This window comes from Grus americana, chromosome 17 (genome assembly GCF_028858705.1).
Source record: "Grus americana isolate bGruAme1 chromosome 17, bGruAme1.mat, whole genome shotgun sequence".
In the NCBI taxonomy this organism is placed as follows: Eukaryota; Metazoa; Chordata; class Aves; order Gruiformes; family Gruidae; genus Grus; species Grus americana.
The window spans coordinates 7,501,785-7,528,005 of NC_072868.1; the positions used below are offsets into that span (position 1 = coordinate 7,501,785).

A 26,221-nucleotide genomic window follows, 5' to 3' on the forward strand; every position below is an offset into this window, starting at 1 on the left:
GTGCATATCTAAAAAGTCAAAATTCCTTTTGGGAGGGAAATTTCTGTTTCTACGTTAAACAGATATTAGTTAGAAACCAAGTGAATGTAAAAATAGTTTTATGCTTCTGGTGACTTATCTTTCACGTGTTGACAGCTGGTGCAGGGAAGGCAATATATCAATGTGTAAAGTTCTTGGCAGGTATTTTCATTTGTCCTTTTGTGCTTCAGTTCTTTCCCACAGCAGCAGTTCAGCCATCAAGGTAATCCAGCAGCGTACAGTATGATGCACATGAATGGCAGCAGTGGCCATATTGGACAGATGAATATTAATACCATGCCTATGTCAGGGATGCCTATGGGTCCAGACCAGGTAAGTTATACGTGAAGACCAATGAAAAGATCTGTTGGCTCTCTTCCCACTGAGTGCAATTTGCTTCAAGCCATTCCTCTGGCTCAACCCTGTTCTCAGTTATCCTGTTGTGTTTGTATTTACATGTATGGACCTGCCATTCATATGTCCCAGGAGATACTTTTGATGAACCCAAGCCATATGCTGTGACTAGCTGTTGGCTTTGAAGTATCATAGGTAGGATCAAGGCTTAAACTGCACAAAGGCTGCTTAAATACTTCTGAGCCTGGAGAAACCCCAGAGAGCAGGACATGAAGATTGTGAAAAGCATCTTGAGCAGATGTAAAAGATTATATATAAATAGCTCTTATGAGTCAGACCAAGAATCCTGGTAGCACAGTATCCTTTTTCTGGCAGAAGCTGATGATGATACTTAGCCTTATAATACCTTGGAAGAGCTTGTGTATGCATAGCAAGAAACTATGGAAAATTTAGGACCCTTATTTAAGGGAAAAGTGAGCAAATAACAGGCACTGCACAGAAGGCTGAAATACTAAATATATTTTTGCTGTAATCTTTCCACAAAATACCAAGGGATGAGCAATGTAATACTGAGATAAGCTAAATTTATGCAAGTAGAAAGTACCTCATGAAATTTTGTCTACGGAATTAACCTAAGAAAGCAGCTAAAATAATCTGAGGACCTCTGGGTGATAAGTAAGGACCTTGATATAACAAGTACCTTTTATAAATAGGGGAAGATGAACGTGATGTGTCAGATTTTCCAAACTCGCATATCATACAGTGAAGATACCCAAATAATGTGTGTAGGAAATTCTGGGACTGCATTTCTTTTCTACAAAAGCAGAGCACTGAAATGCTATTCTTTTGCTTAGGAATTGACTGCTAGTGCTTTCCTCTTCAAAATGCAGTATGTTGACCAGTTTTTTTAGCAAAGGTGGTTTTTTTATTTTCTCTGATGATTATTTCTTCTTTTCTTTAACAGAAATACTGCTGACACCTAGAACCATATCTTCAAACAAGAATGCGCTGTATTAATGATGCACTAGTATTATAAAGGAAAGCTACGCATTCTTCATGGCAACTAGTACTGGCCTTTTGGAAATAAGTGATTTTTCCTGTTAATCGCCATGATGTCCTAAGTTACTTCATTCAGAGGAGAAAAAAAAGAAAAACAACAAAAACCCCACTTTAGTAGAAGCAGTCTCTGTATTACTGTATATTGTGGTGTACAAAAAAAGGTCACGTAAATATTTTTGGCGCTCTGTCTCTAGAAATGTGAATTTGGCAATGGCGTTTTAGTAGATATGATGGGTAGACTCCAGGTATACCTCATCTGTTTACTGTAGCTATCCAAAGCCCTTTAACTACAGGCAGACAAAAGTGCCTGGAGAAGTCACGGTGATAAGAATTTTCTGATTTCTCTAGTAACAATATCTGACAGAGAATGTAGTTCCTAGCCTTGACTCTTTTATATTAATTCCTGAATATAAATGCTGCTTTTAATCTCTTACCCCCACGAGCCAGGATTTCCCAAGCAAAGTAGCAGTGCAAAATGAATTGGCACATACCAGTCCAAAATCCTGTCCATTGAAGCCAAGGGGTAAAAAGAGAGGATAATAAATTTAAATTATTTAAACACAATTGTGACTAATATTTACATACTGATGTGCAGCTGAGTGCACTTTATAAAAGACTATATAATGGATTAATGCAATATCTTTGATAAGGACTTAATATGAAGGTAGGGTGTACTCATGTTCCTTCTCAAACACAATCTCTTAAGAATTATTTGAAAAGACTGCATAATGTAATGTTTTCTGTGTATGGAAATTAGAGCAATAATCTTTCATCTTTTTTTGAAAATAACTTCAGAAAACTCAAGGCAAGGCACTGCAGTCTGAATCAGAATTTTGCAGTCTTTTTGTGAATAAATTTTGTAAATATGATCTTTAAGATAATGTATTATATATATGACTTTTGTAGGTCACTAACTCATTTTTGCAGAGTTTGTGAAGCTAAATATTTAACAAAAATTGATTTCTGTAAACTCAGTGTAGTTGAGGTCCAAATAGAATTTTTTTTTTTTTTTTTTTTTTAGTTAAATTTAATGACTTTGAAGCTGGGTGACTTTGGCCCACATCTTTCTGTTTTTTGGTCTTCAACACTTCATTTATTTTTACATCTTTAACATATAGCTTTTTATAAAAGACCAGTTGTTAAATGCTTTCTCCACCTGTGAGCACTTTGTTACCTTTCTTTTTACATAAAGCAATTTGACAAAAAGGCTCTGCATTGTAAGGTGTTATGACTTGTCATGATGGTCATGTCTTTCTACAATACGTTGCCTTTCAGTTGATAAATCTGGATTGTGTCTTTTTTGGTCAATTTTCACGAACTCTAAATGTTCTTCAAAAAAGTTTGTCTGTTGCAAAATATTTGTTGTTACATGACATCCAGAAACCTTTAAGGATATTAAGCCACACTTTAACCAAATGTCTGCACCTCCTTGGATTGTTCTAATAGTAATGAATGTATTTTCTAAGCAGGTTTCTCTCATATCAGTATTTAAGTCTGGTTACAAATTTATTGATATTATTCGCTGATGGGTTCCCCTTGCCTCTATTTTGGTTCCTTGAAATGAAGATCCCTTTGCAGTTTTTCCAGTTTCAGGCAGTTATGATGAGTCGAACGTCTAAACTTCTCTACAGGATGACCCAGAAATGTTTAAGATGTGTGGTGCTTTTGTTCTGTTGTTCACTGTGTAATGGAAAACTGACTTCTCCCAAGTGAGTAAAAAACAAATATCTGTGTTCTTGATTGCTTCTTCTTGGTGTACTGTAAGCAAGAGGTGGTTTTATTGTCCAGAATAGTCAGTGATCTTCCATTTTAATAGAAATAACTTTAACTAGAAATATTCTCAAAACGCTCATCCTCAGCATACAGCCAGTTGTGTTCCAAAGGGAATGTAGATTCAATCGATCTGCTTTATGCAACCCTGTCTCTGCAATTAGTATTGACTATATATATATTAGGTGGTAGTATTTATTTGAAACCTTCAGTCCAATTCATGTGTGTTTTTTAATGCAAAACTTTTAAAAGCCTAAGGAACTTTTATCTTTTTTTATTTCCTAGAACATATCTATTTGTTAAGTGCTGCCTACTGACGTTGAAAGGCAACAATCCCTTGCTTTTTATATCAAATCCGAGTAGAACAATCTTTATATTTTGTAGTTGTTCATTATATTGATGGAAACTACAAACCCTGATTGCTTTCATTAGGTGAGCTATTAGACTATATATAACTTTATACATCATTCCCTTTTAATTTTTTTTTTAATGAGTGATTCTATTTATACATCTATCTATGTATAACAGGTACCTGACTGATGTTGTAAAGGATCATCCTTTTTCCCATCTGTTTAGAATGCTGGAGCTTTCCAGTACCTACTTTTTTGCTGAATCCAAAGATTTTTAGTTTAAACTTGATTAAGGGGGGAGGGGGGCATTTTTAAAAGGCATTGATAACATCTTTCTTGGCAGCACTGATCCTAAATACTGCATCTAGTTTGAAGATCTTACCTACTGCAGGAAATAAAACTGACCTTGAAATCTGTTGACTTTAATATCTCGACCAGTTAGTTCTGTTTTGGTTTTAGAGCAGCAGATTTTTCTGAATGTTTTAAAAAAACAACCTGTGTAACACTTTTCAACAGGAAGAGAACCATTAGCTAGTACAGCCACCTCTGATCCCTGCTGTGTAATGAGCGTTGTTTTGCTACATGTCTTTGTTACTCTTTTGATCACAGAAACCATGTTTTTATGAAATTCATATGTAGTATTTTTTTCCAATCTTCGCCTAAAATACTGCTTTTAAAGTTAGAAAATCAGGACCATTTTCAGTCATAAGACAAAACTATTTGAATGTTGTACCAATTAGCACACATTTTATTTTAGAATTTATGTGCAGACTACCAGATGACAGAATGATACAGCGAGTGTGAAACCATGTAATTGTGAGAGCAATATTTTAAAAAATTCTCAGGAGAAGGCATACAGTATTGAGAATTGCATTTAAGTTTAGTTTACATTAAGTATTGCTTGAAATATCTGTATCTATGTTGCAAAACAGAAAAATCATGGGGACTGATTTATAAAAGAGTTGGTTGTAAGGTATTACTGCTCTTTTGATTTTTGTGTTTGGATGTTAATAATAATGTAAATAAAGGTTTCTATTTAAAATCAGAACTTGGTGACACGGTGTAGTAGCTGTCTAATACTTTAAGGCTGATAACTGTATCTTGGAAAGGTCACAGGAAATCTGGTGCTATTACTGAGGAAAGCTATGTATAGTAAATGTTTTACATTTTTTCCCAGTTGGCCATAAAAGCTAAGGGAGTAACAACTTTGACCTTCCACCTGTGAGGCCCATTTAGCAACTAAAGTTGGAATTAATGTCTTTTTCAACTTAAACAGCAGTCTTTAGCAGAGCTGAAAGGAGAAGAGGTGGTAGCTTTCCCCATAACTTTGCAACATCCTACCTTTCATAAAGTAACTGCTGCTGCTTGTGTCATATCGCGTCCCACCACTCAGGGTTTGGTCTAAAGGGACATGGTACCTTTTCAAGCCTCTGGCTGATACGCAACAGGCACGGTAACGCTGGCCATGCTGGGTCGTGATAGTCCCGCCCTCATCAAAGATTATAGGCTGACCACAAAAAAAGGTAAGTGCAAATTTTTTTTAATCTAACTTAGTATTCTTTCTGTGTACTTACTGGGAATGGTAGACAGCTAACACTTTGCTCTGGAAAGCAGCAAAAATCTGTTTCTATTGGTGAGTTTAAATTCAGTATTTTTACTTATTTCTATTGATGCAGGATCTCATTAGCTAGCAGATGTTTCTTTAACAGTCCATGAACTCTGTAACAGATTATAAACAAAATCTATGTCTAGATTAACAGATAATCATATATTACTTCCATAACTAAAAAAAAGAAACTTGCAAGAAAATTTTGGGAAGTGTATTTGACTTACTCCTGTGTGATATAACTACAGGCTCAAGCCTAGTTTTACTACAGAGCATGTACAATGAAAGACCCCGCTGCCACTTTTTGAGAGGGCTTTTTTCTCATTTTCTAAATTCAAGTATATTTTTTGAGTATGGAGGTGTGGTACCAGAGATCTCTACCCCTCATGAAGTAATTCCACTTGAATTTCCTAATGTGCAAAACCAGGAAAGTAATCAAAATAATTCCCAAGGTGTATTTTTACACTGTGTTTCTAGAAGTGCAAGTTAAGTTTGTATTTGGGAAAAAAAAAAAAAAGCAAAGTACCTCTTTGTTAAGAGTGAAGGCCACAGTTGGTCGAGTCTGTCACATGAGCTCCCTCCTGCATGTGCCTTTAAACCAGGTAGCAGATTAACATGAAAAAACCTATAAATACAAAGATCGCCGCTAGTGCCTGTACTACATTGTATTTAATAACGTCTTTATGAAAATACTCAAATCGACACTGTACACTGTGCTTCCTTAGTAAAATGATGGGGTTTTCCCTTTAAAAGCCTTTAAACAGTAACTGTCATCCAGAACATCTACTTTTTTGTAGACTGCACTTATAACTAGAGTATTCTTTATTGGCTACAAGTATTGAACTTCTTGGAGCTGCCTTTTTTTTAAAATAAATGTAAAAGTTACACTACTAAGCAAATGCTGCTTTCTCAAAGGAATTGTTTTGGTTTTCAACATACAATATAATATTACCACATAAAAAAACTTCATACAAATCTGATTTCATTAAAATTTAAGATGTACATTTACTGAAATTTTTCAGTACTTTTAAAAATGGATAAATTCTGAAATGTACTATGCAACATGAAGTAACATTTTGAGAAATGGTGTGTGGGCATTCCACTCTTTTTATTAACAAAATTCTTCACAACCTGAAGGAATTTATTTTCAAACAGTATATTGATCAGTATTTACACAACTCCTCCAGGAATCTGGCATCCTGTTAGTCAAGGTTTTCTCTAATTTTCCTAGAGGTGTCAATAGGATGGACAAGTAGAGATGGAACTAAAACATATCCTCAGAGGAAATTTGAGAAATAGCATGGTGTTGAGAATATTCAATGCTGTTCACTTCAATTCCTGAAACTCTTAAAAGTTCTTTTCCACCATTACCTTTACTCCAGTTAGAAGCCAAAGTGTCCATGATTTCTAAATCTTGCTTTAGAGTTACACTTGGCTTTGAAGATTTTTCTCATGACATCTGAAGATACAGTTGAAGTGAAAAGTGTTTTAAGTTTACTTTTGCTGTCTTTGTGGACACTTTGCCCCCGGGATCGCAATCCTCTTTGGGATGCAGCTGTTTTGTCTTCTGTCAATTCCTGGATCCGTGTTAGTAGTGTCGTCTTGAAGTAAAACGCATTGTGAAGCAGGTGAGGTATAATCCAAAGCAAAAAAGCAGGTACAATAGTGGATTTCAGAGACCTGTATTTCTGACAGCATTTCCCATAATTTCACTGCATCTATTTAATCCGCTCACCAGTGCAAACATTCTATCTATTTCAGCCTCAAAGTTTATCCAGTCCTCCAGGCTAACATTAGAATTCTTTCTGAAGTCATACATGTTTTCATTTAGTCTGTACATGGATTCAAGTTCTGGCCAGTTTGTATCCTCATGGAGGTGCAGCGGTTGGGGGAGGTTAGCCCTCCCATCCTTCCCACAGTTGTCCTCTTTAAAATAAAACAAACACAATTTAGTGTATAACATTACAGTAGGAAGTAGTTAGAAATATATTTTTAATCATAGAATCATTTAGGTTGGAAAAAGACCTTTAAGATCCTCAAGTCCAACCGTTACCCTAGCACTGCCAAGTCCACCATAACCATGTCCCTAAGTGCCACATCTACACATCTTTTAAATACCTCCAGGGATGGTGACTCCACCACTTCCCTGGGCAGCCTGTTCCTGTGCTGGACAACCCTTTTGGTGAAGAATTTTTCCCTATTATCCAATCTAATACTTCCATGCAGGAAAAAACAACTGAAACACTGTGGACCACCTATAAAAATATAGCAGGTATATCACAGAAACAATCCAACTATGTTTGAAATGTCAACCTGTTCAAAACTTGTATCTCATGAATTCTAGGTTCATTTTGATTCTAAAGCCAGTTTGGATCTCTTCAACTAGAAATAAAAATATTACCATTAAATGAGGAAATCCCCTCAGGCGCATTAAGACTGCCAGACTGCCAGTTAAGGTACTTGTACGTATTTTTTCACTGCACAACTTGAGACCACCTTACGATTTTTAATGAACTGAAGTTTCAACCATCTTTTTAATGGGAGATTCAGAGACAGCAACTGGCATGGCAAAGGTAACTATTTTTCATTACTTTAAATTTGTGCCTCACCTTTGGGCTTTGGCAAGTTGAGAACTGAATATCATCTTCAAGTTTTAAAGAGCAGTTCACTAAGCAAAAAGCATTCTTAGAATTTTTTTTTTTTTAGTATAGTGTCAGAATAAAACAAAATGTACAGATCTGTCTTATAGTCTAGTTTCTGTTCTAGCTTGGTTTTTTTTGCTCACAACACATGAGGCTGTGCTTGGATAAATAGCAAGAAAATACATGATATTCTCTCTAGTCTGAGAAATTGAAATCAATTTTGTTCCTTCTTTATGGTGTGAGAGACTGCTAGGTAGCTGCTACAAGTTTAAATTTAGACAAAACCAACATAATGGTCTCTAATTTTTAATGGCAGTTAACCATAATTGGTTTCTTCTGAGCATCCACCTTTGCTCAAGTTTGAAATTGCCTTGACCTTAATGCTCCCTGACTCCCAGAAAACAGGTACCAACAGGTACAGTAGTAGTTCCCCGCAATCATGGCAGTACCATGTTTCTTGTATAATTTAGAGGACTTCCCGCTTAAGCATTCCATGAGAAGAGATGATGATGATGTTAAAAAAGGTGCTGCATGCAAAAAAGAGAAGTGAAGGAAAGAAAGGTAAGTAAAAGCTTAGTGCTTTTCGTGAACTGCTCCCAACTCACAGTGACTTAGCAGATGATGGTCTCTTCACATCTGGCCACTTTCGACGCTGAAACTGCCTAATTTTCAAGCAGCAAAAGGAGAAAAAAGTTATCCATCACCACTAAGAAAACCACCAGCACTACCATCTGAAAGATGAGGAAGGAGAAGAGTCTAGCCTAAATTTTGACTACAAAGATTAGAACATGCTGTAACATTGAAACAGAAATAGCTCCAGTGTTTCACAGTAACTGGAATAGAAAGATCTTGCAAACATTGTTCCAGGCAGCGTCTGTCCACGTGGTTCCCAATCCCACACTCCTAACTCTGTTATCATCAAGGTAGTACTTAGGAATAATAATTTAACTTTTTAAAAAATGTACCTGTACTGCTCGTAGCTTCCATCTTTAAGTCCTAGATGAGGAAAAATTAACAATGTTACTAACCATTGTATGCAAGAGAATAAGGTACCAGGTAAAGCAAAAATTTAAAAAAGACCTAAGAATATTAACAGATTAACATGTAATGCCATGATAAATGTTTCTATACATGCTAACTAGAGCTGTTTTTTTTTCATATTTAAACCCTTATTCTAGGTAAAATAGGTTGTAAATTGGGATAGAACCTTTGAAACTTTTCTGTAAATGTCCTTCAGTGGTGTATTTAAATGCCAAAACCTGTTGATTTCAAAATGACCAGCTCTATGTGGTGCATGTACTAAATAAGACCCAAAATAGTATTTTGGGCTTGGTGGACTCAAGTAAGATAGCAGTATTTTTGGGATGGGGGGTCTTCAAGTTCTAAAGGCTACGATTTTTTAAAAATAGCATTTCTTACATCAAGCTGATTGTACTAAGGGGTATAAGAAATGCAATTTATAAAGAAGAAATATAAGTAACTGTACCTTTTGGTTTGCTATCATCATTAAATATTGAACAAATAAAATAAAATCACAGGCAGTATAAAAACCAGATCCCTTGAGTGACTGAGTAGACCCAGAGAAAATTTAAGGGATAGGAAAGGATGACACTAGCCTAGAACAAGAGTAAAAGCCCAAAGGCCCATTTTGCTTTTTGGAATTCAATCTACAGTCAACAAGACCACATCGTTTGGTAGCATAATGCAACCCTTTGTACATGTGCTGCTATTTTACACCTACCTTGCAGTAACACAGGTTACGGAAAACTGGTCAGCTTAAGCACTAGTGTCCTTTCTGAAGTTCAAGTTATTTTTTAAGCAGTTTACCACAACGCTGCATGGACTGCACTGGCTCTAAAAGAAGTGCTTTTAAATTTGTGCCTGCAGCTGGAATGCTGAAACTCAATTGCCCAAACTGGTTGTGCAGTCTCCATCCTTGGAGGTTTTCAAGATGGGATTGTATAGAGTTCTGAGTAACCTGGTCTGACCTGAGAGCTGACCCTGCACTGAGCAGAGGTTTGGACCAGATGAACTCCAGATGTCCCTTCCGACTCGAATTGCCCTGTGAGTCTATGAGCTTGGAAGTAGCTGTTCGGGTATTCTTACCCTCTTTCATCACTTTTGTTCCTTCCCCTGCATCTCATCAATGCTCCTCACTAGACTACTGAAATCTCACTCTTCATTTAAGAAACATTACATAACACAAATCGAACAAATACAGAATTTGAACGTACAGCCATCAGCCTCAGCAGGACATTGCTAGTGTAAATAAATACTAAAATCCTTCTGACTGATACAAGTTTCACGATGGTAAGAGTGAGCCCCATTTCCTTTGGGGAATTTTCGAGCGTGGCAAGAGAGGCACTTACCCAGATCCATGTTCCTAGTTCTTGGATTGCATTGTTTATACCCTTTGCAGCTTCTTAATTCCATGAGCTGGACATGCAGTTGATTGAGAACATCTCTATCTAGCGTATTCACTGCATTAATTAGCTGCAATAAACAGGGGTTCTTGTTAGTAACTATTGCTCTCTAGTTTGGTAACTTTCATATATAGAATACATGTGGTTTAGTCCTAACGGGAAAAAAGCCAAATCATATCACGTTCAATGATTTAGGCCTTATCTACATCCTGCACCAATACCATGCTATTTCAATTTATCATCAAGAAGGAACAATGATGTATTTCTAGAGCTGTTCTATGATCAAATACCTGATATGGATCGGTATTGAGATCAAAATACTCCAGAAATCCAGTAGCAAATTCACAAAACAGGAAGTTGTGGGTCTCATTGATTGTCCTCAAACACCAGTATGTGTTGTTGTTGGCACTGGTGCAGGCACAGAATGGGCCCACTGCAAATAGAAGAGTTATAAAGACATGAGCTACATGCTGCTGTCTCTGACGCTGTTCATCACTTTTTGTTTACGGTATTACTTTATTCATGGACAGTTTCTCTCTCTCTCACTCCTGAGCTCTAAAGCAGAGAATGCCTTCCAGCATCAGCTTCTTGCCCTCCTGACACAGCAACATCTTGGCTTCTGTCTTCTCTGGTCGGGAACCATTCCGCATGGTGAGATACTACCCATAACTGTACTGTACAATATCCCTAGGGGTTTTTTTGCAGTTGTTTTTGTTTTTAACTCCCTTGCCTTTTGTGCAAAGATAATGGCAACACTGAAACAGAGATTATTTAGTACGAGAAGACTGCATGGCTTTGGCTACATCACTAATGACATTGATGACTTCCTGTAACCCAGCATCCTAGCCCAGCCTCGCCAGTACCCGCCTGCCTCTGATTTAGTTTAAAGTCTCCTTACGTGTCCACAGGGGAGCAGTTTGCCAGTGTTGGTTGTCATGGGTGAAGCAGGTCAGACCAGGCATGCTGCACGTGTCGTTATTTTTTATTCTCTTCAGCAGTTTGCGCAGTTTCTTCTTTCGTCTTTGCTCTCTGAGCAGCCACAGCCTGTCTTTCTCCTGTAGGGCTTTCCTGCACACATGAAACATTAGGGTCATGCAGACTGTTATACTTGAACACATTTAAAAAAAAAATGAAGCAGCTAATACAATAAGCTGCTTTGAGGGAAAGGAAGAACTGGTATTTTTTAATTAAATGGCTTCTCTTCCAAATTGCTCTGGATATGACTCTGCAATTCAATGGCACTGGAGAGACAAAAAAAAAGAAAAACAAACAAACAAAAAAAACAAACAAAAAAACCCCACCAGCCTCCAAAGGCGCTTAGGCTTGCCTGGAACCTGTGATGTGACATCTCCCAAACCAGAAACCTTATCTCAGAATTTACAAGCATTTCAACAGGGGCTTAGTTCCTTGCTCAGGTGTCTGTGTGTTTATTCTTTTCAATACCGGATAAATGAAATAGTACATTTTTTTGCTTTGTTTGTAACAAGTGTGCATAGACCAAATGTTAATGTCTTTGCATTTCCTCTTTCAAAGGCACAGGCCTTCACTTACTTGAAAGGATGAAGACCAGATCCCTTGTGCCTCAGTTTGCTTTTGTGTTTTGAATGGTAACTGGAAAATAAAACCAGCATTGTTACTGAACCACAGAAAGACAATCACTCCTATTCGTACCACAATATCGTACAGGATTTGAAGCAGATTTAAGTCAGTGTCACTTCTTCCTTTAATTTATTCATGTGAATAAATTGAATACAAAGCAGCTTTGCTAGACTGGGTCAGGCACTCCTGAGCCTTGTGGTGCCTCATTCTTTCCTCAGAGCATTCGTGCACAGTGACCTCTGGTGCCCTACAGCTGCACTGCAATACGTAGCCACAGTTCAATTTTAGTTGTCATTGGTTCTTGTTTCCCTACACAGGGCAGATAAAATCAGCAAAGACAAACTAAGTTCAATAAAGGTTATTTTCTAAACAGTACATCAGAATTCAATTAGTTGTCAGACTAAGATTCCCTTCAAAACAGAACAAATCTCTTAAATTAGTAATGCTACTGGGAGCTTTAATAAATTTAATCCTTATAGCAAATTAACAAAATAAGATTAATAAAGAACTAGCTATCTTCAGTTAATTTTTTCTGTCTTCCACAGACAGCGTGTATTTCCTTAACTAATCCTAAATGCTAATTCAATGCAATTCTGCAAACACTTAAACATATATAATTCAGATGATTAACTTCATTGATTTCAGTGGGATTATTCATCTTAATAATGCTATTCACAAATATAAGTAAGTGCTTCCTATTTTGGGCCTGAAAAATGTAACATTCTTTACATTTACAATAAAACATTTGTTATAAAAATTACTTCATCTTTATAGTATATATTAAACAAACTCAGTTGTTAACATCAGTTTTGAAAGCAGTGGATTAGAAGACAATATAAACTTTTTTTGTGGGGGTTGCCATTTTGAATGATACTGATTTCATTTTAAACACTTTTTACCATGGGTTCCACATATGGCTTGGCATAGCCCAAGAAACTGATGTTCTCCATGTTTTAGTGATCTGCGCTGAAGCTGTTATGTTGCAGAATCCCCATGGGCCACAATGACTACGTACCTCACGTCTGTAAAACCAGGGTATGCTGCAGCTCCTCGGATTTAAGTGTTACCCCCGTTCTGTTGCACCAAGAGGCTGAGCCTCACAGAGGCTACTTGGGTAAAGCTGCGTTAGCCACAGACAATGGCAGGGCTGCCTCGTGGTTTTGAGAACATCCAGGTACGGCTTTTTTTGTGATACTCATACTGCTACTACCAGTGTGGCTGCTGTACTCCTGGTGACATCTGGCTCACAGCAGCCTCAGAGATTGCTCTGTGATCATTCTGATCAGGAGCAGCTGCTCCCAGTTTCTGAACAGTTTTCTCAGGGGCAAATTCTATTTGGGTTAACATTTGATTCTGAAAGATTTTCTGCTGTGCTTATTTGCAGAGCAAGAGTTTGCTTGCTCCCCAGGTTTCAGGTGTGCTTGAACCTTCTTTCGATGCAATCGGTGGGCTGATCCTACAGCCATTTTGCAAATATTAGGCTATGAGAGAACCAATTATGCAGAGATCTTAATGCATAATCACTGCTGCACTTAATTCACAAATCATCTCTACTAGGGGAAAAAAGATCTGGTGCACTAAGTCAGTGATGGTTAAAAAATACAGTTACTCTGCACCAACTGTTAATTCCTGCTTCTCCCACCTGACATAGCTGCTAAATATTGCAGTATTGCATTCTAAGAGAGAATACATCCAGCCCTGAAAAAATTGAATGGGAAGAAATTCCCTCATCTCATCTCCCCACCCCATTATTCCATATACTTCACACACTCTTCTTTTTAAAACAAGTTTGTTTAACACTGCACCATATTGACAATTTGCACTTGTGGAAAGCAAGCTTTCAGAAGAAAGCCTGCAGCTTAAAATATTAATCTCTGGTATCTAATAGCAGCATCTTCAGTACAAGAGCATAACTAACTCATTTAGAAGCCATGTAACATGCCCTGTTACATCATCACCACTTGACAGAGAGGCAATTAAACTCCTGCCTAGCAGAAGGTGGGCCTTGTACTTCTGCAGCAGCCCAACTCCCCCAGAAAGCGTTACACAAGAATATAGTTAAGTAGGCAGCCACTTAAAACAGATTCTGATCTCTGGTGAAGACAGAAATCAGCTACAGTTGCACGTGACAAATAATTACTCTGAAGTACACAAGAAATACCTTATCTTATTACAATCACACTCTTCAGGTCGCTTCTTCTTCAGATGACCTCTCACCTCCCTCAGGTTTTTTATTTTATTTTGCAAAGTTTCAATCTACAAAAAGTAAAGACACAGGTTAAAAAAAATACAGTATGATTTAGCCTTACTCTAACCTCCTCAAACCCATTCTACTGTCACCAAATGCTCCCTCTTCACCACCTTCCATGATTCTCACCACTTACAAGCATTTTCAAATTATCTGCCTTTCCAAAAGGAAACTACCGGAGGAGGAAACCTCACTGGCACTTTCCCTGCTTTGATTACTGAATTGTGAGAGCGGAATGTGGCACTGGGGAATGGGGGACACAGCCTCAGGTAGACACCCACTCCTGGTTCCATTGTAATTTGTCCTCCTGTGCCCTACAGCACATTTGCAAGAGGAGAAAGGTTACTCTAAGGAAAATGAAGCCCTTAAATTTCATCCTGTTATGAACCTAAGGAGGGGATGGGGAGGGAGTGCTCTGAAGTCCCTTCAGAACTTCTGAAAAAGAAAAGCAGCAAGGCTCCGTCATTTTGCATGGCAGTCTTTAGCAAGATCTGGCCACATGGGATATGGATTAGCAGTTAATTGTGCCATCTGCATGATTTATTTTTAACTGTCTATTTTTTTTCAGTAAATGAAACTCCTGCTTTTGTTCAATCTAGCTCACACAGTGTAGCCCATTTCCACTCAGATGGGTATTACAGGCTTCTACTTCCGTTCTTTACACAGCAGAAAAAACAAAGTAATCCAATGTGAACAATGAAGTCACTGCAAAGCTACCAGTAGACATCAGTGATCATAAGCCTGGTAGAAGCACACGGCTGCTGAAGCACAGGCAGGACAGAATGTTCAAGAAAAACACACAAAGAATCCAGCTGTGTGACCCTAAATCAGGAACACAACAGGACAGAAGTGAGCTCTCATTTTCTTCGGCACTCCATAGAGCCTACATTTTCCAAAGAAAAAGGAATTAGAATAGTTCAGCGATTCTGAAACTGCCCTTTCTGAATCCTAGCAGATCTAGCAAGTTTTTCAGTATCTACCAGCCTTGCTACATGTCAATCTGTGCCATCAAAGGGGGGGCAACAAGTTCTTACATAGGACTTTCCTGTGAATTCATTAATTTGGTAAGAGATTACAGGAGGTCCTTTTTTTATGCTTCTCTTTGGCATTTGTTCCTCCATTATCTGGTCCTTAGAAAACTGCCTAATTCATATGCAACATGTGTGAAGGGTTTGAGCTTGTATTCTTCAATATTAGTGACAAAAATGTCAGATGAAATTTTACAAGTATATTTCACAGGGCAAATGATCTCCAGGTTCTTCATATATACAAGCCTAAGAAAAACCAATTCAGTTCCAAAGTGCAAGGCTTAAGAAAAATACAAGCAAGCAAAATAGATAATTCTAAAAGCACTGAAACTAACGAAGCTCACTTTTCCTTGGGTTTATGTTTGACAGCTGCAGGCCTGCAACGTGGCACAATGTCAAATGCTTTGCACAAGTCCAGGTGTACAGCACCAGTTGCTCTTCCCTTATCCACAGACGCTGTAACCCCATCGTAGAAGGCCACCAAATTTGTCAGGCACGATTTGCCCTTAGTGAAGCCATGTTGGCTGTCACCAATTGCCTCCTTAATTTCCATGTGCCTTAGCAGAGTTTCCAGGAGGATCTCCTCCATGACCTTGCCAGGCACCGGTAAGACTGACTGGCCTGTAGTTCCCCGGCTCTTCCTTTCTTCCCCTTTTTAAAAATGGGGATTGTGTTTCCCCTTTTCCAGTTAGTGGGAACTTCACCACACTGGCACAGCTTCTCAAATACGGTGTAGAGTTGCTTAGCCGCTTCATCCATGAATTTTGAGAGGTACATTGGGGAGCAGGGCTAATAAGATGTGAAAAAGCTCCAGATGAAATTTTTCCCAGGATGGGAACACTTATAAGTCTCTCATTTATCTCATAAGGCTTATGATATTTCTCAGCTGTCCCTTCAGTTGCAGTTCTCTCCTCCATGCAGCATCTTGTCTTCACAAACTTGTAATAACTTCATTATCTCTGAAATATCTAGTCTGAAATCAGCGAGCAAGTTCAAAAAGTTCCACAAAGACACTCACAGGTGGACAGACACACACACAGTCAGCATGATCCTATCAGCCCACAGAAAACCATGCGAAAAACACAGACTGAAAATGCATCACTGACCTCATGGTCAATATGAAGTTTATGGTCCTTCCAAGCTTGCAGTGACCTGTACAGATCTGTGTCACACTGGACGGTATCATTCTCCAGGATATAGCACCTTGGCATTGGAAAACAAACCATATTTAGTATAGTGGCTACACACACACAGAGCAATGCAAACAGCTGGTTCTAATAACACAAGTCCAGAACAGATGAGAAGCCAGATTGGAGATGACAGGCAGAATTCAAAAAAACCAGTGTTCATTCAAGAGAAGAACAGTGTGCTATGAGCCAGGAAAGAAGCTTGGTTTGAGTTGCCATGGAAATTTTTCAGAAGTAGAAAAATTCAAGAAGAATATTCCTATTCAAGCAGAACCTGTTGACTACTTAATTTCTATATGTAAATTGTGCTGCACAGAGTTCTTGCTTATTCATTAGGCTGTCTACATAAATAATCTCTACTAACTAGCAAGCACTGAAAGCATTACTCAGAAGCAATTTCCCAATGCATAATTAAGTGATACAGGGGTAAGGGCAAGGATAAAGTACTTCTTTACAAGATGTATTACTACATCATAAAGAAAAGGAAGGGAAAAAAAGAAAGAAAGAAATTTTCCTGTTTTCTACAAAAGGAATAAAGTTTTTCAAAGATATCTCCCTGACTTCAAAGGCAAGATACCCTCTGACAATTTTACGTGCTTACGTTTCGCTAACTTCTAATGCAATCCAAGTTTTAAATTATTTCAAAAACAAATGCTTGACAGATTTACCTAAGAAGCTTATTAGGGGTCAACAAATACCACGTAATCACTTTCAAATGCTTGTTTAAATTAAAGCTGAGTATTTTCAATACTCCTTTTATTTTCTTTAAACCACCTCATGCATGTTGCAGTTCCACCTTTTCTGCAAGTGTTCCTGGGGACTCCTCACAAATTATGCACAACCTTCCTGATGGTTCCTTGTATGGATTTGGGATTCACCCAGTAAGGCAGCATAAATCAATTTGACTTGTTCCAGAAGAAAAGCACAAATAGTGATTTATGGGTCCTGAACATTCACGAGAGCTGGGGTAAGAGGGCACAATTCTCTGATGTCAACCTAGCTACGTTTCCTCATATTAGCAAGTCTAACCCTGTAAACAGAAGTCAAATGGAAACTGGAAACCACAGATTTCAACAGCAGCTAACTAGCTCATGGATGTTTACATGAGCTAGTCATTAAACAATTGAATACATATAATCAATAATGATTGGCAGATTTCCTGATAATTCACAAGCAGAAATGGTGACTAAACTAATTAAGTACAGTTGAAGATACATCATCAGCCCCTAGACTTGCACACCGAGGAACAGACTTTTAGCTATTAGAGTGCCCAGACAATTCCCTCACCTCTCATTATATTCCATTTCCCAAAGCTCCTGGTCCACCCAACTTCATCCATAATATAGATTTTCCTTTCCTAGCACTGGTTACAGACAGCTCTGAGACGCTGCTTCCTCCCTTAGGACTGACTTGGTGTTTGAAATACAAAGCAACCAGTGCCATGAAACTGGGTCATACTCCCATTAGAGCCTTTGGCGTTCAGACAGGCCAGGTGACCCACTGCACATCGAGATTTCCAGGGTAGAGCCTTTCCTGTTTCAGATAGGTGTACACACTGTGTTGCAAACAGTTTTGCTTGTCCTCAGTGGAAGCACGCATTGACGAGTCATTACTGACTCCAAAGACAGAAGACGTAAAAGCACTGCTGTAGTTCCTCAGTACCTTCACGCCTCTCTGTACATGACAAAATTAAAACAAACCCGAAAGCTGTCGTACAGATGAGAATATGAATTTTAGCGAAGCTAGACTGGGTGTCCAAAAGGGACACAATATGCTTATTAACACACCCATTTATGTAAAGTAGTCACTTCAGCAGCAAAAGCATTTAGAAATACACCACATGCACTCACCTGTGAGTCACTTTTATTAGGTTAGGGGCTGTGTACTCTGCAATGCCACCGGTGCCGCTGAATTCCCCCATGTCTTTATCCTCCTCCTCACGAAAAATAGCCCTCTGCATCTTGTGTCGCTTGGTGATGTTTCTTGGTAAGACAGGCTGGTAGCCATCCTCTAAACCCAAGTTATAAATGGCTCCATCTAGCTCAACAGACACAGAACGGATAGAGCGATTCCGGACATAGCTTGGTTTGTATTCTGCATGGAAAAGGAAGTGACAGGATTAAGAGGGGGAGAAACAGCATGTAACAATTTGGTCCTCTCTGTGGTTCTTGGGAGGGAAAACCCAGCCCATACTGTGACATTTGGAATTAACTGATGACAAATGATGTTTGTTGCTGTTGTGCTCAGAGCTGCTTCATTACCTTTTGCATGGATAAATGCCTTAAGGCATGAGAGAGAAGGCAGATACAATGCAAATGCACAGGGATGGCAGAGGGGAAAGAAAACGTACTTGTCTGGTATCACTTTCAGAGCTAACAGCTCAAAGAGAGTCTGCTCTTCCCCCCAGAGTCACTAGATGGCAGTAAGGCCTTAAAAAACTAACCATGACAGTTGACAGCAAGGTCTGAGGTCATCCTTACAGACTGGTTCTCTGTATTCTGTTGCCTGTCGTACAATGCTCCAGTGCTAGGACTCCTGCAACACTTCCGTGAAGTTGTCCCCAGCGTTCAAGCTGAGCCTTTTCTCAATTCTATGCTCTTTCTTCAAGATAAGATGCTTGATTTTTTCAGGAGGGATTAATATCTGAATCTTTACCTTTATGCATGTCTAATTCTTTTTTTTGCAGTTATTTTCCCAATGTGCAGACTGGTCAGTGAGTTTCTACACAAAGCCCAACCCTCCAGTGCTATGCACTTCCTCAGACTTTGCTTCTGCATTCGTAGCTCAAAGGCAAAATGAAACATTTGCTATGAATTGTCACTACACAGTATGAGATTCCCATTGATCTTTTCGTCACTAGTGCTTTCCAAAGTTCTCCATCCCGGCCCAAATTCCCAGAGCTCCTCTTCTGTTTGGTCTGGAATAGCGCAAATATATCCTAGTTATGGAGTCTAAATCTGTATCTAAACTTTTCTACTCTATGATGGAGTCTATCTCTGACCATGTTTCCTGCTCACTGTCAATGACTGCTCACAGTCACTCATTACACTGAGTGTAATCATCTCAGTCCTTGAGAAAAAGTACAACCTAAGTACCACAGCCTCTCTTCTCCTCCCTGCCCAGTGCCTGAGTCTGCTACGTATATGAGGCTTGGAGTCATTGAAGACATTACTGGAAACAATTGAGTCTCTTGGCTCCTCCAGTCCCCTCCTTTGCACAGAGCTGAAACATGCAGCACATCTCACAAGAAGGGGACTTCCTTCTGCAACCTGATAAGGGGAAAACTCAACCAATGTGCCAAATGAGAAGACCCATCTTTCTTGCAATCCCAAGCTCCACAGAAAGCCAGCTTTCTCTATGGGATAATCTCCCCAGAACAGGAAGTAGAGCAACCAAAATTGACAACAGAAATATTCATGTCAATCGGTGTGCTTTGGCATTAACACAGAGTGATGTTTTTCAAGAAGCCTTATATTAATTCCAAACGGATCACAAAAGCCTCAAAAGCCATTTTGCAGACTGTGGGAAGAGAAATAACTATCTCCTCCCACCTGAAACTGGTCCAAACACTATATTCTTGTCAGTACCACACACAGAAAGTGGAATACCAGCTGGATTGTCTGGCTTTGCACATTTTCCACCTGTGGTTCAAAGTTTATTGCTGATATTAAGCCAGGTGAGTCACTGCTGAAGGGAAAAAACCACTCAAAAGACCAACCTTATTTCAGGCACCCATTCAGGAAACGTTTCACTAAATGAGAAGGAAACTCCCATCTTTTCAGAAGTAGGAGGAAGTTCCAAAAAGCTACACCCTAACAATTATATTCAAAGTATAAACTCCCAGTTCTTTAATTGTTCCCTCATTTCATCTTGTTAAGCTCAGCCAACTAAAAATTTACCTTCCTTCCAAGTCTAATATGCCAATCCAGCACGTTGGACCTCAGCAGATAGCTGCAGGGAACTGTCGTCTACACACGTCCCTGAAGAATTAGAAGCCAGGAGTTACTCCTCCCTTGCAGCCAAACTAACCCAGCCTTACAACGAACAAATTGGTCTGGAGTGAGACAGCTCATAAAGGACTTCTTGTATTGCTTTATCACAACGTGGCGTCCACAATGCTGACTCAGTGCAGTGATTAGTACCAAACTCCATTATTTTCAGAGGAAGTGGTTAAAATATTTAATAGGATCAATGTTCATTTATGCTATGTTCTCCCGCCTGCAAAGTGTACTGCAGGCATAAATACCAATGTCTAATTACTTATTAATTGATCCTCCCCCAGGTTTAAGTTTTACTCTCTGATTCATTTACCTGTGTATACAACCCCCAGACAAAGCAGATCTAGGGCTGTTAAATATTTGGCCCTAAACACCTATACTTCCCCTTTTCAGGTTATTAAAGTTTGGCTTTGGTCAGCTCTATGAGCCCTGACGCCTCTCTTACAGAAGCCAGCTGTCTTTCAGATGGTACTGCTAAAAAGTTACATCTTCAATTCTTGGGTTACAGAGTCAATTCTTGAGTCTGGAAATGGAGTTTGGAGAAATTTAAGCCTAAGAAAGCTAACTACATTTCAGTGCCCCGCTCATCCAGCTGTGTCTGCTTGGACCACTTGACAAGCATGCTTCTCTTTATCGGAGCCTGAAAGGAAGTACGCTGTTCCGGTCCAGATTTCCCCAGTTTAGAGACTCAAATACACCTGATTTTTTACAACTATTTTTGCGGTAATATCTCAGGTTTCAACACTGCCTAGTAAAAGCAGGAACTGCATTATCCAAAATTATTAGTCAACTGAATAAAGCAAGGCAATGGTGTATTATAAAACCATAAACTTCATATCTGACATAAACATGCCCAGCCTGTGGGCTTATACTTAACTGTCCTCACATCTTCATCACTCAAGCCTTGTTACTTATTTTGCAGTTGCCAAATTCATAATTTAACACTGAAATAATTTTCTCAGGGATAACTGAGAAGACTGTAACCAACTATAACTACTGTATGGCACTTTCCCCAAAGCAGGAGCATGACTGCTCAGGGGAACACTGCAGGACACAGACAACTCTTTGTCTTCCCTGATGACACTTACTCTACGTAGGAATTTTGGATCTGATGTATTCTCCAGTATCACAATGACAAAAGAATAAGCCAATACGCAAGGATTCTGCTTCTACACGTGCCACGAGGAGAACATTCACCACTAGCCTCATCTATTCCTGCTTGACATTTCCCAGTAATGTCTGTATATTTTCCAGAATTTTGTAGAGAAGCGGAATATTTTTCCATAACAGCAAAATTAAGCACTTTCTTGTCAAATTTGTGAAAATATCTCAAGTGTCGAGAAATAGGGATAAAGGTCTAGAGGTGTTTTTTCTTGGACATTACATACCTAGGGATTTCTAGAAATCTTATTTTGAATCTGTGTCCTTAGATATTTCAAAGGAGGAAAAAAAACCCCCCACCCAAAAAACTTTCTTACATCCAGTTTCTCACAATTGCCACCAAAAATTAGACTTCAAATGAATTATTTTTAAAGTAAGTGATGTTCAGGTTTGAGTTTGTTGTGGGTTTTTTTTTTAAATAACAAAGAAGGTCATTTTGCTCCAGCATTGAGACTACCTCAGAAGAAAAATGAGTGACGTGAAAATTGGAATAAAAATGCATTAGCTCCTTTGTAGACACTTCCATTTGTTGTTTACGAATCTGTGTGGCCTATCATCATTTCTCTATGTGCAGCTTAATAACTCCTTTAATCACATGCACTTGTTCATCACAGGAGGAGGAGATCAGATCCACAGCAAGAAAAACATAATAGACCACAACACAGCCAAAGATTTTAAGAGCTCGCTATTACTTTAAACTTTCTTCCTACTGCAAAGCTTTGCTTCATCTTTTTTATAAAAATAAAAACATACCAAAGAAAATGAAGAGGACACAGAAATGCAAACTTCCCTGACACCCACACCCAGATATACCAAATATTAATGCTTGTGTGTTTCTAGCATGTAAATGCTTTGCAGGCAAGTTCTGTATTTGTACATGGCCCAAATGGCATGTCCATGACACGACCGTGTTTTGCACCTGAATTTACTCAATTTAGAAAACATTGTTGCCTGCTAAATGCACCGGTGCACCTGACAATGCATCTAGACCATGCCTACATTAGAAAGTAATTATTTTATGAAAATATTTGGCACTCCAATTCCTCTATCAGCAATTTAGTCTGGTCTTTTAAACCACATGTTCTCACTAGACACGACCGGTTTTAATCTTTCTGAAAGAGCAATCCTCATACCCCTATCAGGGTTTGCAACACAATGCGCCCTAGAAGCAGGACATCCAATTCAGTTTTCTGCAAATGACTGTAGATAAGAATCCATCAAAATTATTCTGCAAATCCATCTCTATTGTGCATGACACAGAAGGGAAAGATCAGGGTGTTTCCTTCAAAACTACACTATTGCAGTGAACTAAAGCATTAATGTGGACGTGACCTTAGTCCAGTTTGAAATGTCTATTTTCCGTTTAGCTATTGTTCAATCTGATGGATAGCATTTACTGGCATTCAAATAGGGCTGCAGTATGATCCCATGCACTCATCAGATTCTGAGTAGCAGACCCCAAAGATGCCCTCAGAATGATGCAACCCAGAACAGACTGCACTTTATCCCAAATCTCACAGAACAGGTCACAAAATTCCAAACACACACCCATCAATATTCAGGTCACCCTCTTACCATCCATAATCCAGTGAGGCAGCTTTCTAGGTAAGCTGTTTAGAAAAAGCTTGCGATGTTACCTTGACTTGTATTGCTTTGTGCTCATTTGCATTCAGTGTGTGATTTGTTAGATGAGTGCATGTAAAAGAATAGCCAACACGAAACCAAAAGGTGTATGTCAATAGGTCCAAGCTAATCTTTCCACTGCACAGCACACCTTGCATGTGGGCAGAGGGAAAAACAAAGCATCTGCCAAGTCAATTATTTTACTCAAGACACAAGCAATGGGACAATGATTGTCAAGATCCTGTCTTACACTGCTCCAGTTTACGCCTTATGGTTCAATGAGGCAAGTGAGCTGAAGGGTATTGGATAAACTCTGCCTCTTCTGAGCAGAACATCGGGGAAAAAAACACCATTCTGATCCCTCTGGTAGAAGGAGCAACCTTCACTTTTTTTACCTCAACCTCCTTCATACATAAACTAAAGGTAATTATACACTTAACCACTTTCTCTGGATGTTATGAAAATTAGTTAATGTTTAGGAAGCACTACACAGATGAAAGTACTTAAGTAAGTGTTAAGTATTATCAGACAGCATTATGTTGCCATCACTTAAATTGTTTTCCTCTTCTTATTTAAGTGCCTTCAATCTACTCCTGTTATTTGACTCCCCATGACTGAACTTTCTCCTGTGTGACTTAAAAAAAAAAAAAAAAAGAGTTAATTGTACTGCAAGTTCTAGTCTTATTTAAAGATTATCTGCTGTGCCACATATTTAAACAGCAAGTATAGTTGAGTAATTTCATCCTGGAACCAATAATTTTTTTTCAACTAAAAATTAGCTTAGTAGGTACTAATCAGCTTGCAAGGCAAATATAATGGGAGAAAATCAATTTAAACTCTCTGTTTGAAGCTTGTGCCAGGTCATTATACAGAAAGACTAATCTGCTAAATAATTAAGGCTCTGTATTTGTGGAGTGAGACGAAAGAAACATTACAAGTGAATAATAATTCTGTGCTGTCGTTTGCCTCTTTAATCTATAATTAGCCTATGTACTTCAAATATAGATGTTAGTCTGACTAAGGTTTAATACCAAGCCAGTGGAATGGGCTTTCTGAAAAAGCACCTGATCTGTGCCAAGGAAACTAGAAACAGTCATCCCCTTTGGATGTAATCTCTGGTTAAAAGTCAGCCTTGTGTCTGCTGACTGAGCACAAGAAAGGGATGTTAGCAGCAAGCAGCTTCTGTAACAAAGCATCCTTATTAAAAATATATTACTGCAGTAACGGTTCCAAGCACTGCAGTACCTACCAAAAATCAGAGTATTTGCTATAAAACACTGTTCATGTTTCATGGCCTATGTAAGGATGCACTAGTTGCCACTTCAGTGTGTGTACTGCGTTTCCCAGTTTTGAAAGGCATAAATATAGCACCCTATTTTGGATCAAAACACTCCTCTTCCTACAGACAGCGATATTTGCAAATCTGATTGTAAATACAAGGCACACTGTTTCATAGTTACATACACTATAAATATGCTGATAGAATTCAATGTCCATGATAGTCAGGACAATTATGTGTGTTAGCAAACAAACTCATAACATTTTTCTAAGGCAGAGGCAGAAGATACAGTGGATTCACTTACTTTTCTTGGAGAAGAGTTTCTTTCTCCGTCCGACATGGCTCAGCTTGTATTCGTTCTCCTCACAATTGCAGTCTTCACTATTCCTGTTGTAATACTTGGGCAAAATATTGGAGGTGCCTTTGCTGTTGCCTGCAGCTGCCAAGTTCGCCATTCCCTTGCACTTGTGTAGCTTGAGCTTTCCACTGGCATCTTCCACACACTGCCATTTCTGGAAGAAAAATTTGGTCATTAAATCTCTATCCCAACTGTGCTTTGTCTAATGGCCAGCTCCAGTGATCTACCAGAGATTCCTCATAATAAACTGGGGCTCATGTATCACCCACTACCAAACCAGAGTTTTTTGTAATCTTCCATTTTCAGACAAAACAGGAACTCTTTGGAACACTCTTGCATTTGTTTCTTGGAGGCAGAACAATGGAAATTTCTTAACAAAATCAATAGTACAGCTAAAAACATGGAGATGACAAGTGACAACTTTCAGAAGCATGACTGTGCCATAAACCAAGGATGTTCAAGCCTTATCCACAGGTTTGAAAAGAATCCTTCCCTACCAGCAAGTGTATTTGTCAGGCTGGCAGGAATCTATGCCACTATTATGCCATTAAAACAGCACCAAGCTCCAGGCCTGCATATAATCTCAGTCTCATGCCATACTCTACAAGAAGGGAAAAAACTTTTTGGAGGAGTCTCCTTCTCTTTCCTAACTCAAATGTCTGACAGTGGGATGATTTTATCCAAGTTGTGGATTCCTTTACTATAAAGATCTGGTCTGAGCTGGTTCTGCGGTTGAAGAAGAACAGTCACTTCCAGGGTACAATTCACTTCATCCTAAGGTAGCTATATAAAAGAGAACAGAAAAAGGATTGCCCTGCAAAAGTGCCTGTGTCTCTTCACTGACCTCTAAAGGGGTGGGTATGACTGGATCAGCTATGGAAGTCTGTAGTTAGATGAGTTTATCTCTATCTTGAGTGTTTCTAATAGCTTCTCCCATTCAACACCCTTGGGATTAACTAGCAATGGTGAGCTGCACTGGATGCTTGTGAAGTGAAAACCCCCTCCCTCTTCCACTCAAACTAGAAAAAAAAATCTCATCTCTAATCTGCAATTCTTCCTGTTACTCAAAACCTGAAGTAACTTGCTTGTATCTCCCTTTGTGCTGCCATCAGAGCTGTGCCAAGGGCAAGGGAGTTTAGCTACCTTCAATCTGGCACAGAAGTTTTACCCACTTCCCAGATACATCACAAAATCATTTCACCTCCTCCTTTATTTACCAACACACTACTAGTTACAGAGCTAGGTTTTGAGATACGTAAAAAAACCTCACAGTAGCAGTTGCTACTGCTTTAAATAACATCTCTTGGAAAAACTTCAGTTTTTTGCTGAGTCTTGAGAGGCGTTCCTCTTTTTCCCTATTACAAAATCCTAAGTCTGTGCCTCCAGGACTCACTGGAATATTGAGAATTTTCCAAATAAAAGAACGGAAGGAAAAACAGCAACAGCTCCCAAGCGACATGATATTTTACAACAGCCTGCAGCTCTACAAGGGAGATTCAGTCACTTCAGTACCCACAG

General features: G+C 38.8%; 2 protein-coding genes across 23 annotated transcripts in view; one reads left to right on the forward strand and one right to left on the reverse strand.

The window, feature by feature from the left end:
* NCOA3 (nuclear receptor coactivator 3) overlaps window positions 1–4,599 on the forward strand; it is an 84,691-nt gene extending 80,092 nt beyond the window's left edge. For all 11 annotated transcript variants that reach the window (XM_054845128.1, XM_054845127.1, XM_054845126.1 and 8 more), the window contains 2 exons: window positions 210–351; window positions 1,337–4,599. In XM_054845128.1, the coding sequence (XP_054701103.1) occupies window positions 210–351; window positions 1,337–1,348 (154 nt within the window). In that variant the 3' untranslated portion in view covers window positions 1,349–4,599. The remainder of the gene's footprint in view (window positions 1–209; window positions 352–1,336) is intronic.
* SULF2 (sulfatase 2) overlaps window positions 2,429–26,221 on the reverse strand; it is a 165,114-nt gene continuing 141,321 nt past the window's right edge. For all 12 annotated transcript variants that reach the window (XM_054845144.1, XM_054845147.1, XM_054845146.1 and 9 more), the window contains 11 exons: window positions 24,650–24,857; window positions 18,135–18,378; window positions 16,204–16,300; window positions 13,983–14,077; window positions 11,774–11,833; window positions 11,121–11,290; window positions 10,513–10,655; window positions 10,169–10,292; window positions 8,765–8,795; window positions 8,405–8,461; window positions 2,429–7,083 (listed from right to left, as the gene is read on the reverse strand). In XM_054845144.1, the coding sequence (XP_054701119.1) occupies window positions 7,053–7,083; window positions 8,405–8,461; window positions 8,765–8,795; window positions 10,169–10,292; window positions 10,513–10,655; window positions 11,121–11,290; window positions 11,774–11,833; window positions 13,983–14,077; window positions 16,204–16,300; window positions 18,135–18,378; window positions 24,650–24,857 (1,260 nt within the window). In that variant the 3' untranslated portion in view covers window positions 2,429–7,052. The remainder of the gene's footprint in view (window positions 7,084–8,404; window positions 8,462–8,764; window positions 8,796–10,168; window positions 10,293–10,512; window positions 10,656–11,120; window positions 11,291–11,773; window positions 11,834–13,982; window positions 14,078–16,203; window positions 16,301–18,134; window positions 18,379–24,649; window positions 24,858–26,221) is intronic.